We start from the raw sequence: 17,930 nt of genomic DNA, 5'->3' as shown, positions 1-17,930 counted from the left end.
AGGAAATATGCATGAACAAGAATATTAAAATTGCATTTTTTATTTTTTTAATAAAAGAATCAAAGAAAGCCGTAGCACTTGTTTGGGGAAAAAAAAATCCCAGCCCCAACACGCAAAACATTCCAGTGTGAGAGCTGACAGTAAAACATTCGGCAATTGTAGATTTACAAGCTCATGAAGCAGACTTATGGTGAAATCTTAGGAAGTCATGAGAGGAGTCCCACTACCACGTGAGACTATCCAGAGACCCATCTCCAAGAGCTTCTCATTTCAGTTTTATAATCTGGGTGCCACTTGCTTTTATGCAAGGGTAGTTCAGGCTGTATAGCCACAGACTAAGTCTAATCAAGCGTTTCCACAGAAAGCTGTTGATGTGAAGAGTCACCAAGTCATTTTCAGCACAAGTCCATGGCTTTTATGCAAGCAGAATATTTCACCAATAAGAAATACTATTTTCAGGTTTACCTATTGCAAATACAAGCTGTAAAAATCAAGACGCAATTTATGATTCAAGTATTTAGACTCCCAAATGTTATAAGCTGTATTCCCTTCTCTCTGAAGAACCGAGCTAAGAGACAATGTTCTTACCTGCACGAAATTTGCTCTAGTTGTCCTGAACAACCTCCTACTTCCATACTGCTCCAGGAACACGAACAGAAGAAACTCACTATCATCAGAGTTGAAACTCACTATCCGCCTTTTGAAATGAGGATGCTAGAAGAGCACAAGCATTCCACTTGGCTTCTGATCATCGCTCTTCTTCAAATACAAAGCATCGATATTATTGCATGCACTGAGAAACTGAGCAGTTGAATGTCAGCGTGGTTAGACTATGTGAATACCCTCTTAGTATTTCTACCAGTTGGTGAACATACTGCATCTATTACAGATATAACTTTACTGAGTGGCACACCAAAGCAGCCACACCAAAGGTCTGCATTCATAATTTCAAGCCTTCTAGATCTCTTGCACTTGATCTATATGTAAGCAAAGAATGCATTTAGCAGGAAATGACACCACATTTTCATTCCTCACTGTTACATTCAGTTTCCCTTTTTAAGGATAAAATTGCTAGCAAATTATTTCAAAGTATCTCTCTCCCTCCATGATTTTTGCATTATAGGTGCAAAATAATTTGTATCTTTAAAACGCAAATAATTTCGTAGTTAATTCAAGTTCTCCTGTGTCCAAACACACAGTTATAGTATCATTCTCCTTCTCCATACCATTATTAATAGAGATCTACCCACCCCCCCCAAATTAATATCAGAATGCCATTAAAAAGACCTGATCCCTTAGGTATGGTGTAAAGTCATTACTTTTTAGACCATTCTGTTAAGACAAAAGCTTAGGCAGAGCTCCTACAAAATACTGTTCCCCTCTACCTCCCAAGAGGAAAGATATAAACTGAGAAACAAAATCAGCAGAGTTATGTGGATCAGCTTGGAGCAACTTCCCCCCTCCCCCTTACTCCCTTCTGGACCAGGCATAGCGTAAGAGACCACTGGTTCTGCAAATTTGTCAGGGCTATGTTTGAAGTGTCTTTCAAATTGCCAGCACACTTCCCTTCCCCATCCCTCCCCTGGTGCAGTCCGTTTTACCCAGCACTGACTTTCTGTTAAAGTTTCCATTAAACGGTTTGGCTCCAGTACCCCCAAGTTCAGAGGAAGGATAATCCCCGATGACAGTCTGGAACTCCTACAGAAATAGATTATCTCTAGAAGACGATCAGCTGCACTGGCTACCATTACTTGTTGTCCACTTCCTCAAGGTACTTCCTCTTTCAACTACACCATTCTTCCACGGTAGGTAAATGTAGGTAAATACACCTTTAAGTTTGTCCTTTTCTGTAAGGACTCCAAAACGTCACAGAAAGCGCCGCGTTTGTCAGAGGTTCTAGTTTGTCACAAATCATTATGTGGCATCAGTTTCTCCAGTTCGAAGGCAAGACAGAATGATGTTTACATTCAAAGCATCATTTAGTTACAGTGGCAGCAAGGAGGACAAACTGTTTATTAGTACAGATGGATAAGCAGTAGCCCAACTGTTCTCCCTGTTTTTTGATAGCTTGTATTTTGAGGAAGACTTAAAAGAGCACAATTCAACCTGAGCTAACACCAAGCTTGCACAGGGGTGGAGGAAGAATTTGCTAGAGTACACTTAAACTCACAGTGTAAGACGGTGGTCTCTTTGGAAGAGAGAAACCTTTGCATTAAACCAAACTTCTCCCAAGATTTCAGGTATCTGAACCACTAATAGAGTCCTTTAGAAAGAAATTCAGAAAGCTAAGTAATAACCAACTACGGAACAACTTTTTTTTGCTGATGGCAATAATGGCAACCAACTTTCCCCTGAAACCTCAACTGAAACACTATCAATAAGTAACTTGAAAGCAAGTCAGCTCCCATCCTCCTCCCATATCCTCTGTAATCTTTTACACAAGCTCAAACAGCTGTTCCTCAATGGCAACTTTCAGTGTAAAGATTTTCAAAGACCATGGAAGCAAACTAAGTAGTACAAGACCGGAGTGGGAATGGAAGACTCCCACTGACCAGCGTGAACAAACAGGTACCTCACCTGCACGCTTCTCATACAAGGAGACACTGTTAAGAGCACACAAACAAACAGACAGCGAACCTGGATTTGAGTACTGGGGTAATTTAAGGTTCATGCTAATTTGGCTAACTGACCTTGCCCGAGCCAGTTCATTTACAAACTGCACCCATGATTTTAGTAAATATTTACCTGTGTTGTATGCAAACATACTGAACCTGAAGAAACTTTACCACCATGATTTTCAAGTGCAAATATATATAGTCTCCCTTAATTCTGCTCTTATTGTATTAAAAAAAAAATCAAAACCAAAGCCACCACCACATTCAATTGCTCCCCCCAAACCCTAGCCTGCACAAATTCTCTAAAAATAGGTAAATATCAATCTGAAGGTTCACAAGAAATGAACAACTTAATTAAATGAAACATAGCTTAAAAACAAGCAACACAATCTATTCCTCCATTAAAGAGAACTAAAAGTCCCTGCATAGAGAAAGCAGTAAATAGATGTTAGAAGTACTATTAGTTAAGACATCAGACAAAAACAGATCAGATTCCTGACTTGCTATTTTTGTCTTCACATAACAACAACTCCATTTGGATGTTCGAAATTCAGCCTGCCTCAACATAAAATACTGCTTTCTACTTGCAATGCAGTATGAATAAAGGAAAGACTTTCAGTCTTAAAACATTTAAATTACTGATGTATACAGACTGTTGATTGCCATTGGTTTGTTCCAATGATCCACGATTGCTTCAAATTAAGCACAGCTGAAGACTGTTGCAGATGCATCCAAATGTAGGGTTGTTTCAATAACTTAATAGCACTTTGATATTTGCCTTGCTGAATTCTTCACTGCTGAAGGAGGATCAGAGTCTTCAGTTCACAGCAAAAAATAAAACAAGGCAGTTATGAAGATCATGTAACACAGAGCTCCGAAGCCCACAGCGGAGGTTTACTGCAATATGGTAGTCTGCTTCTGGTCTCTTGAGCACAAGCAGCTGCTGTAGCAGTTGCCCCCTCCTCTTCCGCATCTTCCTGTACCTCCCTGAAGTCTTCTGCTTCTTGGAATGGATTCTCCAAGAGTTTCAGGACATTTCTCACCTAGACAGAAAAACATAGCATGGTTATGAGAATTTAGGAAGTAAAGGCAAAATGATGTAGAGAAGAGCCTCACACCAAATAATGATTGTGTATATTGTATTTAATACACAAACTCCAGACAAGCAAAATATGAAATACATGAACAGTATGCACATCAAATAAGCTGAAAACTGTAAAATCGTAACTGGCTGAGTTTGTATCTGCATAGAACTCAAGCAACTTGAAAGCCAAGACTCAAATACAAGTTCTTGCATCATTTCTCAAAATAAATTAATTTTCCCATATTCTGCACGTTAACAATCCACATGCTGAACTCCACAGGTGAAAGCCGTAACTTTTAAAGATAACACTTAGCACAGCAAGGAGCAGTATAAATTAATCCCCAACTGCCTCCCAAGGTAAAAGCAGGGGTAAGGATCTTGTCCTGGGATCAGCCTACAAAAGCTGGTGAAGTTCAGATTCAGATTTTCAATTCCTTTCTTTGTTCTGCAGTCATTAAAACCACAGCTCCCTCAAAAATAATACAGACCTTCTGAACAGTAAATTCCCAATCCCCTTACTGCCTGAGATGGCAGAATGAATCTCGCCTAGCATAATGTCAGTCATCAACAGCACCACTACACATCCACGCAAACCTAGAGAGATGTGAGGTAGTAATAGCATACCTCTGAGAAATCCCCATTTTCAGCTGCTTCTATGGCATTCTGGGCGATATAATTTCTCAAGATATATTTTGGATTGTTTGAATTCATGACCTTCACATGATCAGTATTCCAGGTATCAGCATCACTAATACTTTCTATTTCTTTTTGCAAACGGGCTCTGAAATTAAGCAAGTGAAAGCAACTGGTTTGGTTCAAGAATCACATGTAAAACTTGACCCGTTTCCTTGCCTTGAGATCCTTAGTTTGCAGTTCTTAATAAATATTACATCACCTATAATCCTCTCAGTTTGTAAAACCCAGCACAACAACAGGTTACAAAACACCACTTCATTTAAAAGCAGCATTACAGGTCATCAGCAGGTCCTGATGAGGCTTGAGAAGCGGTGCACCTTGCATATTCTCTGAAAAGTCAGATTCCGACACCGGTGCACGGTCTGTTCTGCATTGCTCTGCAAAAACCTTCACATTCAGAACTTGGCTTAAGTATTTCTATGCTTGTTTATTCGGTAAAGCTTTTGATGTTCTGATGAAAGTAAAGAGATACAATACAGCTGAGGCAGTTTGATCTACCCATTAGCAGGAATACTTGCTAAAACTCTCAGCCCCCTTGGAGAACAAGATCACAGGCAGCCAGGTGAGGAAAGGAGTCCTGTCCTAATCCATGCAGCAGGAACAACTAACGCTCTACTAAGGGGTTTTCTTTGTAGAAAATCTCCTGCTAGCATTGAGTTTTTAGGATTTTAAGTTATGCCTGTTAGAATACTCTGGACATTTCTTTTCTGGCCATGACTTCTTTTACAGCTACTCTTTGATTAGGAACACTTCTACTTGCTTTCTATATTAATACATAGATTTTTCTTTCAGAAAGAGAGATGTAAAAGGATAAAATGCTCAGAGATCAGTCAACTGTAGTTACTGAGCACTTTAATAGCTCACAACTAAAATTAGTCTCCGCTAGAATCAACATCAACATTCTTGAAGCACTTCTAATACTAGATTTGATGCGAGGTCATTTCTATACCCCCAACTCCTCCCCAAAATCTAGTAAACAAAATGCAGATGCCCTTGAACTTGCACAGCAACAGAGATACTGATCTTGGAGTAGTTAATATTCTGAATTGCATATCCCCCACATCCCTCCCAACCCCTATATTTTGAGACAGGGTGTCTTTCGTGAGACAGGCACACTGTCCTCAAATAAAATGCAGCACAAATACACTGCTCTGAATACTGAGAAACCTTACCTGTATTTCTCCAGCCATTCTTTCCACTGTCTTTTATTTCTGCTGAGTAAATCAGCTGCTGTTAACTGCTGCAGTTTAGAGAATTGCTCGATGCGTTCCAATTCTTTATTTATATTAGCTTTTGTTCCAATTAATGCAAACAGCTGAGGATTAGACTGAGCCAACATTAGCATCATTGACAGTTGTCTGGGAACAAAGAGGAACAAACACATTAGATATTAAAGTTCAGCTGCCTGTCAAGAACCATCTTTTTGCAGCCATAAAGTAGATATGAAAACATTCACAATAACCTATGATTTCACTAGAGTACTTTATAATTAACAGAACATATTTATAATAAATTATGCTAATTTTACTGTTCCTTCCCCCTCTTCAGTGTGTTTAATTCACATTCCTGTGGTACATAAAGTGCAGACAGTAGATTTTCAGAATTACCAATTGGGTTTAGATGTGCAGTTCTCATCAAAACACTCTTGGAACTTTGAAAGGAATTCGGAATAAGGAATTTGATCTTACTTAAGTATCCAGATAATACAGAATCCATAGGGGTTTTTTTTGTTGGGGTTTTTTTTTTTTAATTTCTTTTTCTAACATTAATACTGTAACAGCATGCAGAATAAGGATCTAACACGTACTAATCTTACCTGTATTAAGAAAAACCCAAATCATATGGGGAAGATACCTCATTTAAGTCATACGAGACAACAGTATGTCTATTTTTTTTTTTTTTAACTAGCCAGTCTAAATCACAGAATGAGAACTGCTTTGTGGTAATAAATTCCTAACAGCATCCAGGCTATTTTGCTGCAAGTTTGACTAGAACTGTATCTTTTTTATATTTAACTGTGTTAGCTGATACTGTACGATAGCTTCACCTTATTTTCGATATCATGCTAGCTAATTTTTCTTTTTCCTGGATTAATAACTGCACTACAGCAAAAAGTAAAATAAAAAACCAAAGAGTGTAAGTTGCAGCATATCAAAATACACTATTTTTGTTTCCTTCTATGAATGCATTTATAAACAAAGGAGAAAAGAAACATTATTCCCTGGCCTCAAAACACACAAATCATTGTATCAGATTATACTTTCCTACTTCTATTAAGCAGAGATAAGCTAGGTGCTTTGATTTTTGAGTTTATATAAAGTACTATCCAAATCTGATTTACACATCTGACATGCCCAGCTCTATGATATCCAAGTGGTGTGATAAACATCAGTTAAGTACTCACTTTAACACAGTACTATGCCCCTCCAAAGCTTTACATCCATATAATGATGATTTATAGCTTGTTTCCACATTCCTCTAAGACTGAATGTAATGTTTAAAAAAATTATTCTCTCAGCTGTCACTCGAGCCATCTTCATATTGCATGATATCTGTTTACAATTTCAAAGTAGCTAAAACCTAGAACTTAATTAAATAAGCAGTATCCACCACCTTAATTTAGATCCCTTTCATTTTAGCGTACCATCACTAAAACTTAAATAATCAGTAATATCTCCAAAACGATAAATGACTACAGGCAACCACCTTGGCATAACACCAAACATGTACGAACAAGTTTCACATCAGTCCATCTTCTCAACTCCCTGCTTTGCGCAAGTTAACTGTGATATCAACACGTAGAAAAAGCTGAAGAATTCTGTAGGTTTGTTACCTTCATGGAACACTTATTAAACTGGGGGGGCACGGGGACAACGACCCTACCCAAATATCCCCAGTTTAATTTTTTTCCCCCCATCTGGGAAGATGCTAGAAAAAAAATGACAAATTCATGGGTCATACTCATTCCCTGTTTTCCACTGCTCAAAAAAGTGAAAAACTGCTGCAATCACTTGTTACAAGCAGCAGTTGAACAAAACTTACTATTCTTCCATGCTCAGAGCAGCTGGGCTGCAGAACATAACCATCAAATGGGACATGGACAGCGCTACACAGTTTTCAGAGCCTGAAGTGTGCATTTAGGTTATACTTAGCCCAGAACACGGTGATTATTTGCTGACAGTACGTTGGCAGAACACAGTATATCCATTCGTTCTATAAAATATTTCTGTATCACTTCACTATCTGCCACTCTCATTGCCTTAGTCAGCAGAGACCGGGGGGGGGGGAAGGACCAAACAAAAACTCAGACAACTTTATAGCCCAAGAGCCAACTGCTGCAAGTCACTGCTGAGCATTCACCAGTCACAAAATACACAAGAATCTGCACTGCTGTAGATCACGATGCGTCTACTTAACAATGAAACTTCCAAATTTAGTCAAATATTACACAGCATGCAGAGTTCATTATGGTTATGATGAAACTAAAAGCACAGGCCAAAAGCATTTAATAAGAGTATTACCTTGGATCCATCTGCGGTTTGAAAGCAACTTTCAGTTCTTCCACAGAAGCACACTGACTTGTAAGCTTTTCTAAGAAATCTTCCAATTTTGAAGGATCAGAGTCTATTGAGAATGAACTCAGCAAATAGAAAGTATTTGTGAAGTCTCCACCTGAAAAAGTGAATTCTGTGAGTAATGCAACTAATAAATCAGCAGGAAAACAAGTCCCATACCTCCTTCCTAACACCCCCCGTAGCAGTACAGGTCACCACCCTGAAGAGGCAAATAAACCGCTCCCTCAGTGACGGTGCAAATGTGAGACAGGGGAGCCCTGTATAAGGCAACAACTGCCCCACAGGTCACAAGAAGGTAATTATTATTCAGTCTTTCTTTCTCTCAGATGACAACATACTTGTGCAAGGCTGCTTTCGCGTAAGGTCAAGACAAAAACTACATTTTGGTTTGACTAAGATACTGATGGGCTATTGAAACCCTCTGCGTTCCTCACCAACCTGTGAGATGCATGGTTTCAAGGAGTTCAGACACCAGCTTACTATCTTCCTCTAATTCCAGCTGGATTAGGCCTAATTTCTTCCTCATCTTCTGTAAATAATGTTTCTCAAATTCTGCATCATATTCCTCTTCCAGGATGAGTTCACTTATTTCCAAGGGCAGCTCTGGAACCAGAGCTTCAGCAAGCTTCCCCAGGTTCCACTTGCAAATCTCTGGCTGTTTGTTGTAAGCATAGCGCCCTGTATTATCAGAACCATTGCAAATGTGCTCAGGGTCATATCTACAAATGAAGAAATAGTTAGCATTCTTCTAGTTATCTAGACACCAATACCATGAGAAGTATTATTTTAGTCTCCTCTAGGGAACTAAAAAATTTGAAAGGGAACACTCCGTCTTGATTCTTTTCCCAAAGCCACCTCATCAGATATCTTCCTGCCCTCTCAAACACTGAGAAACCCCACAGGCTGCAAGAACAGTCTAACAGTTAGAGATGTTGTGAATACAGTTAAAAAGAAGTTGAAAGGAAGACTTACAGGACAACTAGAGCTAAGTCTACTTTGCCGTAACAAAGGTTCATAAATCTACTTTAGAGTTAAAAATATTAAAGCCAATCATGAACATCAGGATTGTTCTACATAGCGAATACACATGCACATTTCAAATAATTATGCCACACTGACCTGTCCATAAATCCAAAAGGGCCGTAGTCAATGGTTAGTCCAACTATGCTCATATTATCCGTATTCAGCACACCGTGGCAAAACCCCACACATTGCCATTCAGCAACCAGTCTCGCTGTCCGTTTTGTTATCTAAAAGAGATTTTTTTTTTTTTCATTTTTCAACACAGTGTATTTCCAATACATTCATGTATTTCCAAGCATTTCCTAGTCTGAACTGATGTTTCTACAGCTCTGATGGAAGCAGATTCTGGCAGTATGCCATATACACAAATACCTTAAGGACAGCTTGCCTCTCCTCCTGTTAGTAACTGCCCTGTTTCTCAGTCTCCCATTTCTGTTTGCCTCCTCTTCTTTCCTTCCATGCTTGACTTGCAAGTCAACTGGACAGCTTTAAAACGTACTGGAGACAGAACGCTGAAATAAGGTAAGCTGTTTGACACCAGACTTGCATACTCTTCTAGTCATTATACATTCTTTTGCTTACTACTAATTTTAAAGACCCTTTAACTACAGGCAGGAGAAAACATAAGCAAGTCTAAGAAATAAAATTAACTATATGAAACAAAGCCCAATGTAGTTAGTCTTTTGGTTTACCTGGTACGTAGGAGTGATTTACAGGAAGGTAAGTGGTTTACACAAAAAATTATTCCCTGCTAACAAGTTTTAGCACCGATAAGCACTTCCCTCAATTTGCTGAGAGTGGAAAAAAGCTATAAGGTTAAGTAAAAATATTCCAAGAATGACAAGTTTATTTAAATGCAATTCTTCATTGAATGCATGCTTCACCAGAGTTTTCCGTTGCTTAACTGAGAGTTAACTGTCATGGAATCCTTGACTGCAATCACTGCATGTGCCCCATTCTTCAAATAATCAGTGCAGTATTTTAAAATAGGTCTAGTTATTTAATTAAATTAGCCCACCTATCAACTGCAACTAGGTATGCCCTATGAAATCTAAAATTCAGGAAGCTAACCTGACTTTTAAATAAACCTAGGTATTTCTAAATACTTTACTGAATTGCTGTAAATAAAAATTTTATGTAGCCATTAGCTAAATCCTTTAAATTAAACTATTTTCATAGCTAAAATCACTCAACTTCCCAAATAACTATCAATGTACAGAAATTTAAAGCAACTATTCTCTCCAGGCTGCAGTGTAAGTGTATTTTATTAAGGTCTAAAAAACGATCTAGTTAACAGAGGAAATGTTAGTTTTATGCCTCTGTCTCCAAACCCAGAATTTTTCCATTTTCCTTTTTTTACCCAGGTGCAGTCAGGTAAGGAAGAAAAATTAGAAAAATCTTGCCCTGGGATAATCCGACAGGTAGTAAAAAATCACAAATGATGCTTGGAACAACACCTTTCGGTTCACCTTGAGATCCCATGCTTCTGCTTTTTACAACATTTTCGTGTTAGGTACTTTACCCGTTTTTTCCTGAACGCTGCTTCACGGGGCAGTCGGCAGCCAGCTACACGCGTCCAAAACCGATTGCTGGCATGCTACAAACCGGTAAGGGAGTCACACCCTGTACGATGGCTCTGTGCCAGGGAGAGGGCAAAACTCAAAACAGTCCTGGCCACCAGGGCTGGGATGAAAGCACGCCAGCGGTAAGGCAATTCGTGACTGCTGGATGTCTTTGTATGGATGCATCACACCCTGCCAGCGCTCCCGTAAAAAAGAAATCCCGCTAATGAGAACACCTGAAAGCAATTAAAGCTTGGGCACCACCCAAAGACGGGTACATGGATTAGAAAGAGACGGCTTTGCACTCACTTTGACCTTTATTCTTTTTGATCCCATTTTTCTACTGCTAGCCATAGGAGAAAACAAGTATGGTGTATATATAAATAAGAGCACTATCTCGAGGACATGCTCATTTAAACAACACCTACAAATTATTTGAGAAGTACAGATACTGGTGTTTGCCTTCTAGACAGTGCTGTCAAATGCAATCACTTGTACTTTTTTCCTCTGTTTCTAGGTGCAAAAAGAAAGATAAAACACGCTAGAGTTGAGCTGACAGCACTTCCCCACTATTAAAGAAGATGGACGTGTTTGTCAAATTAGGTAAGGGACTGGGGTGCTTTTCAGGTGGAGAAAGGTACAGAAAGTCTCCACTAAGGAGGAGAGAAAACATGAAGAGGCAATGCCAGCACAGGCATGGAGCACGGACAGGCACAGGCAGGAGGAACACAACAAACAAACAAAAAATGGAGATGGGGGCAATAAGGAAAAGATGCCAGGATGGGGGGAGGAAGCCAGCTGTAACTGGGCCAGGAAAAACAGCCAAAAGCAGGAAGAGGCAGGACTGGGCGCACACACATCCGCAAAGATCCCCAAGTCCCATGACTTTTCTGCCATCAGAAAGTAAACATGCCATCAACTACAGAGCTGGACATGCACATAGCGGGTGACAAGCCACAGTTCTCCTCATCAATTCAAATCATTCAAACGCAAAAGGCTTGTCCACTGAAGTTAAACTCTTTGGCACCCAGTGGTGGACCAAGCCACAGCTTGCTTTTGAAGAACTAATGCAAGTATGCACAGGTTGTGTTAAAGCAAAAAAAAAAAAAAAAAAAAGAAAAGGCAAAAAGAAGAATCCCCAAACAAAAAACCCCCACAAAACTTAGAGAATGTCAGATTTTAAGCTTGCCTTTTGACCTCTTATTGGTCTGTTAGCAACATGCATCATGTTGCAGCCACTCCCTCAGTCCCTACCAGATAATTTCAGATTTCAAAGCACCACAACTGCTTTTACATAGACCAGTCAAGTGTATTAGACGGTGGTATTTTTTAATTATTCTGTTTACTGGCTAGTTATAACATTCTTATTTGGGTTGTAACATTATTTGAACTTCAGGTGATCCAAATCGCAGCCTTTATTATAGTTCTCCAGTAATTTCAAACTGGATCCCTTCTGCAAGGGTAGCATTACTATATACTAATCACTAAAACACGAGGAGAAGCATGTTATTCCCTTACCCCAAATTCTTTCTTTGCTCACTGAGACAAAGGAATATAGGAATAGAAATTCAATGTCAAAAATAGCAATACAATATCAACAGTGAGGCAAAAGGTATATTCAGGAGATAAAGTATAGATACCAATTAATTTAGCTACGTTTTACTTCAAAGAGAAATACAGCAATTCTACATTTACTAATGTTATTGTTCTGATTTTTATTATGGATCTCCAGTAATTGTTAAGGTCTAAATTTATACAGTAATTGAAAATGGGTTCAAAATGGCATTCTCAGAAATCACCCAGCCTCTCCTCTGGGCCACTGCAGAATGACCTGATACTACACCACATCTAAGACATATTTATCTCACCTGATCTTACCATTCCCAACTTCTTTTGGGAGGTTTTGCAACTTCCTCAGGCAAGCCCTCGCAGTGCTTGACTGCCTTCAAACATTTCAATTCTAAAGCCTGAAGTTAAAGTGATTTGCAGTCAACATTCCTGTTTATAATTTGGAAAATGAGAGACAGGAAGTGACTCCACGTTCTCAGTATTTTACAAGACGATGCCTTGCAAGTGATGTCTCGGTACCATCGACTCATCATCTGACAGTCAGGGCCACGATTCCCCCTCGCAGTCTAAGACACTCTCAGCAAATGGAGACAAGTCTTGGGAGGCTCCACCAGAGCAGAGAAATCACGATTTACTATTAAAAAGGTTAAACTGCTTTCATTGGTTTGATCAGTATCGGCATTGCTTTCATTGATAAGCAGTTCTATTAAGAGTGTTTTCTTCAAAGAAAAGAATAGTTTAGGCAATCAGATGATATAAGGTATTAACCGACTCCAGTCATCTGTGCTTGCAGATGAAGTTCCTAAAGATGACTGCTATGGATTTGTGAAGAGAATCTCATCTTTCTTACCTCTTTGAAGAAAGCAGCATTCCTCTGAATACTGTTGTCTGAATAAGCCTCCTGGATTTCTGGATAGAAAGTGCTGATCACATAATCAAGCATCTGTATTCGAATATCATTTCGGTTAACACTGGGACCCTTGCGTCCTGTGTATTCATCAGTAGGTTTAAAAATTTCAAAAGAACCAAATCTGTTTTAAAATAATAAAAACATGTTTTAGCACTGATACTATTAACTTGATATTACATGTAGTAAAAACATTTACTGTTGTTGCAATAACACATCATCTCTTAACACCAATCCTTCAACTGACTGAGAGAAAAGACCCGCAAGATTCCTACGCTGAACCCAGCGAGGCTCAGTGACTCAGCGCAAGGAAGCGCGTACATCCACGTGTAACTAAACTGACAGAACAAGACCCTAGCCAGTACTGAAGACCAGCTCGTTAAAGTTTCTTACAACCACTTCTACAGAAAAATTCTTATCCTGAGTAAATATTCAGGAATAGGACTTATTGAAAATACTAGACTGTACATCAAGCATGTAAGATAGATTTTTCCACATATATATACACACACGCATACAGGCACGCACACATATATATGCACATGCATATACACGCACATATTCCTTATGCCTCACCTTCCTCTAATATTCTGTTACCTTGCAAGAAGCAATACAACTTCCTGAAACTACTAATGTTTTGTGTGGGAGCAGGAACCTCGTACACTTCTCAGGCAGGGAAAGTGCACCCAAACTTTGACAGTACTACATTAGATAGCTTTGGAATGAAGGGCAGAGCTATAATCCACCACTACTACCAACACCAAAAAAATCATGTATTCTGTGCAGGCATAAACATGAAAAATCTCTTCTGAGGTCTGCAGAACTTAGTTCTTCTTTCTACCAGGCTAGCATCCTTAGTGTCTATCTGTTTGTGTGCAAAGACACCAGCTCATCCCATCCGCTGGACAAGAGCGGTGGCTTCCTACAGCCCGGCAAAAGCGTTCCAAGCCTCCAGAACGAGAAATGTGCAAATGGTGCTGTTATGGAAATACACTTACAATGGTATTTTAAAAGACTGTTGTGCTTGGTTTTAAAAGAATAAAAAAACCCCAACAAAACAGGCTTCTACCTTATAAACGTAGAAGCTATTCTCAGAACAACTGTACACCTTTCACTTTTTGGATTCCCATCATAAAATATGTCACGGACGACTTTTGAGTCAGATGTCACACACGTTCCAGCCCTCGTTGTTGGTATTCCTAGGTGAAACATAGCCTCGCTGCACAGGAACTCCCGTATGCTTGACCGCAGGACTTTCCGACCATCAGCTTGCCTGCAACAAGAAGACATGGACAGTTTTCAGGCTATAAAGGCAGAACTCCTGTCTCCCCCTTAGCAGTGGAGAAACAAAAGCCTGGAAGTGACGTGCTCTGTCCACAGCCACACAACAAAGCGGTGGCAGATCTGAGAAGAAAAGCTGGACCTTCAAACTTCTGTTAATGCTCAATTAGACAGACACAACACACTTGCAAGGAAGACCACACACAACAGAAGAAAACAAACCTTCCAGTTACACATACCCCTTCTAATCATTAACTCTGTGTTGTTTTTATTGATGCAAGAGTCTTTCAAAAAATTAAAAAATTTTGGACAAGTATAGCTATTTTATTATATGTCATGACTGGTTTCCTCTTAATAAAATAGCTACTGTTATGCATCTTGAAAAATAATATTATTTTGGATCTTTCTGGGCAAGTAATCTAGAAATGGGGTGTTAAATACAGGCAGGCATGGCAGCTGCATTAAAAAAAAAACCTGAACAGACAGCAAATAGCAAACTAGCTTATTTAATAGATACCAAGTAAACGGAACAGGCGCGGGTGGTTCTCAGCCCACACTCCCAGCACTTCAGAAGCCACAGGCAAGCAGGAGAGCTGCCCAGGGCAGGCCTACAACGCTACCACCGTATCTGGGATTTTCACCGTGATTCCCTTAACCTTCGCAGACCTGAAGAAGGCCTTCAGAGCACCACATGTGTGAAACTAAGGTGCTACCGAGCCTGTGCACAGCTGGAACAGAAAATATAGGAAACACAAGTGGGAAAAGTGACCTGAAAGATTTAAAGCAGTGCAGGCTAAACTGACTAATGAAGATATCCATCCCTTGCAGGGATTTGGTCTATATGCCATTTTTGGGGCTTTTCCACCATTCCCTCCCACAGCCAGGAAGGATGGAGGAAAGGCACTGCTGGCAGCAGGCAGAAGGACCAGCAGCACAAACAAACCAAACGCCCGCATTTTAAATACCATTTGCGTGGGCCATAGGACAACTTGGCAGCAAGTGGCCAGGTGGCTATTACACACTGCTGTCCCCACCTTCACCACGGTCTGCATCCTCCTGAAGGGGGAAAAACCTCAGAGGAGGATAACCAGGGACAGAAGTAACGCACCACCTGAAGGAGATGCAATTAGAGTCCTATTTTCCAGAGGAAAATTTTGCCACCTTCTGGTTTGGCATTTAAGCATTACACCTGCTGCAGCGAAGAGTAAAAGAAAAAAACCAAACCACGAGGGCTTAAGAGATGACCTCTGCCTCGGGGAATGATCCTCAGCACAGAACCAGCTGGAAAAGCACCTCGCTAAGGCAGTTAGCGGGCAGGGAAGCCTCTCCCCGTACCCGCTCTCCCCCGCCCAGCGATCTCGCCAGGCAGGGGGGCTTCGCGCGGGGGCACCGGGCTGCTGCTCCTCCGCCATCGAGCTTCACCCGGCTATTCCGCCACCGTCCCTCCCCGCCGCCCCGGGCCGGGCTCGGCCGGGCCGCCCCGCGGGGCCTTACCGGGAGAAGGGGGTGAGGCCGGCGCCCTTCAGCTGGATCTCCCAGCGCTCGCCCCGCGGGCCCAGCACCTCGCCCAGGTACATGGCGGCGCCGTCGCCCAGCTGCCCCGCGAAGCTGCCGAACTGGTGGCCGCAGTAGCAGTGCGCCGCCGGCTCCGAGCCCGCCAGCAGCCGGTTCCCGCTGAAGTACAGCGCCGCCTCGGCCTCCGCCGCCTCCCGATCGGCCGCGGGCGCCTCCAGCCCCAGCAGCGCCAGCGCCGGCAGCGACATGGCCACCAGCCGCGGGTTCTGCAGCGGGCTGGGCCGCACCCGGGAGAAGCAGGCGCCGGGCACGGCCCGCGGCCCGCCGTCCTCCGAGGCGTCCACCGGCAGCGAGCGCAGCGCCAGGTTGTCGAAGCGCAGCGCGCCCAACCAGCCCCCGCCGCCTGCCTGCGCGCCGCCCTCGGGGCCGCCCGGCCGCGCCGGGAGAGCGGCGGGCTGCTGCATGGCAGCGTCCGGGGAGCCGAGCCGGCCCGGGCCCGCCGGCAGCGGCAGCAGGCAGAAGCGGCGACCGCTGCGCAGCGCGGCTGCCATCCGCCTGCCTGCGGGGCGGAGCGAGGGGCGGGGCAACGGCGCCGGAGAGCCCCGCCCGCGGGGACGCCCCGCCCACCGCCCGGCGAGGGGCGGGGACGTAGCGAAGCTGGGTCCGGCGGGGTCTGGGCGGGCGGCGGGGGGCAGGCGGGAGGGTGGCGCACAGGGGGGCCCGGCGCCGGGAGCGGGGCGGGGGTGGCGGGACGACGGCGGTATAAAAGCTGGCCCCGCGGCGCGGCGGCTTCAGCCCGCCCGGAGGCATCGTGAGGGGCAGCCGGCTGGAGCCGCCACCAGGTCGCGGGGGGGGGGGGGGGCGCGCGGGCGCGTTTGGCGGCGTCCGTTAGTCAGCGGACGGTCCGTTTGCCTCAGCTGCGCCTCGGGCGCCGGATCTGAAGAGGGAGAGCCCCGGGGAGGCCGCACGCGTGGGCTTGCCCGAGACTACCCCGGCTCATCGCTCGCCCGGGCTGGCTGGCGTTAAGATGTCCTGGCTAACGAGGGGGGGGAAATCAAAGGAGAAGGAGGAGCCGGAAAGCTCCCTGAGCCAGGAGGAGCGGGGTCTGCTGGTACAGGCTATGCTGGAGCACGGGGGAGACCCGTGGGACTATAAGGTCGTTGGGCAGGACCCCACCCTGAAAGCTGCGGAAAGGCACTGGCTGAATTACGTGTCCGTCTACCATCCCAAGGGGGAGAAGAAGTGCTCGGCCCTGCAGTGGCTGTTGTTCGATCTGGCCCGGGTCTTGCAGGCGGCGGTGGAGGAGAAGGAGCAGCGTATCCAGAACCTGCAAAACAATCTGCAGGTGGCTCACAACGAAATCCTGGCGCTGCGGTGCGATAGCTCGCTGCTGAGCGAGCAGGCCGAGCAGCTGCGCAAGCTGAGGGAAGAGCTGAGGGCTGAGGCTGCCGACAACGCCCGGCTGAGAAGGAAAGTGCAGTGTTTGGGCACCCTGCTGTCGCTGGGGAAGGGTTTGGATCGGAGGAAGGTGGCGGCTCTCAGTAAGGCGGACTGGGACCCGGAGGTGTGGGATGGGGACGGCTGGAGTTTGGAGGCGCGGGAAGAGTCGTCGGTGCCAGGGGTGGGTGCCGCGGGCGCTAGGAAAGTAAAGCCGACGGAGGGAGATAGAGGCCAGGGAGCGGGGGATACATCCAGGAAGGAGAAGGTTTGGAGGAAACAGAAGGAGGGATGGCCCGTATGGGTAAACCGAATTTGGACCTTGGAGCAGTGCACTCCCTTCACGCATGAGGCGGCGAAGCGGGTGGTGACCGCCATCGGGCTGCCGTGGCCCAAGGTAGGGGCAATTATCAGAGCCCTGCCTGCCGATGAGATGCTGGGGGGGGAGATCTTAAGGCTGGTGATCAGAAATTTGGGAGAGTACGAGCCTCTCAAAGATAACATGGAGGGGGCGCCTTGGAGAGATGTCCAGGAGGCGTCAGCCTACATGTGTGGGAATGTCTTACTCCGGGCGTTAAAGCAAAGGGAGAAACCGGTAACCCCTGACTTTGACATCTTTGGGGTGAACGTGGAGCAGGGGGATGTGGGGGTGCTGGCCTGTCGTGC

The 17,930-nt window shown here is 43.8% G+C and overlaps 1 protein-coding gene across 2 annotated transcripts; it reads right to left on the bottom strand.

Moving 5' to 3' along the window:
* Positions 1-24: 24 nt before the first annotated feature.
* On the bottom strand, positions 25-16,378 carry SELENOO (selenoprotein O). 2 transcript variants are annotated; one of them, XM_076329367.1, is made up of 9 exons: positions 15,807-16,378; positions 14,101-14,304; positions 12,975-13,155; positions 9,090-9,220; positions 8,409-8,689; positions 7,917-8,067; positions 5,568-5,753; positions 4,324-4,480; positions 25-3,658 (listed from the first exon to the last, which is right to left on the bottom strand). In XM_076329367.1, exons 1-9 carry the CDS (start codon positions 16,376-16,378, stop codon positions 3,464-3,466), a joined length of 2,058 nt encoding a protein of 685 aa, XP_076185482.1. In that variant the 3' UTR covers positions 25-3,463. The 2 variants fall into 2 exon arrangements, with proteins under 2 accessions (XP_076185482.1, XP_076185492.1); XM_076329377.1 differs by having other exon boundaries at positions 14,140-14,304; positions 15,807-16,121.
* Between the last annotated feature and the right edge of the window lie 1,552 nt (positions 16,379-17,930).

This window comes from Aptenodytes patagonicus, chromosome 1 (assembly GCF_965638725.1).
Source record: "Aptenodytes patagonicus chromosome 1, bAptPat1.pri.cur, whole genome shotgun sequence".
Lineage (NCBI taxonomy): Eukaryota > Metazoa > Chordata > Aves > Sphenisciformes > Spheniscidae > Aptenodytes > Aptenodytes patagonicus.
Note: the sequence above shows the minus strand (reverse complement) of the source record. Positions and strands in the feature narration are given on the sequence as shown.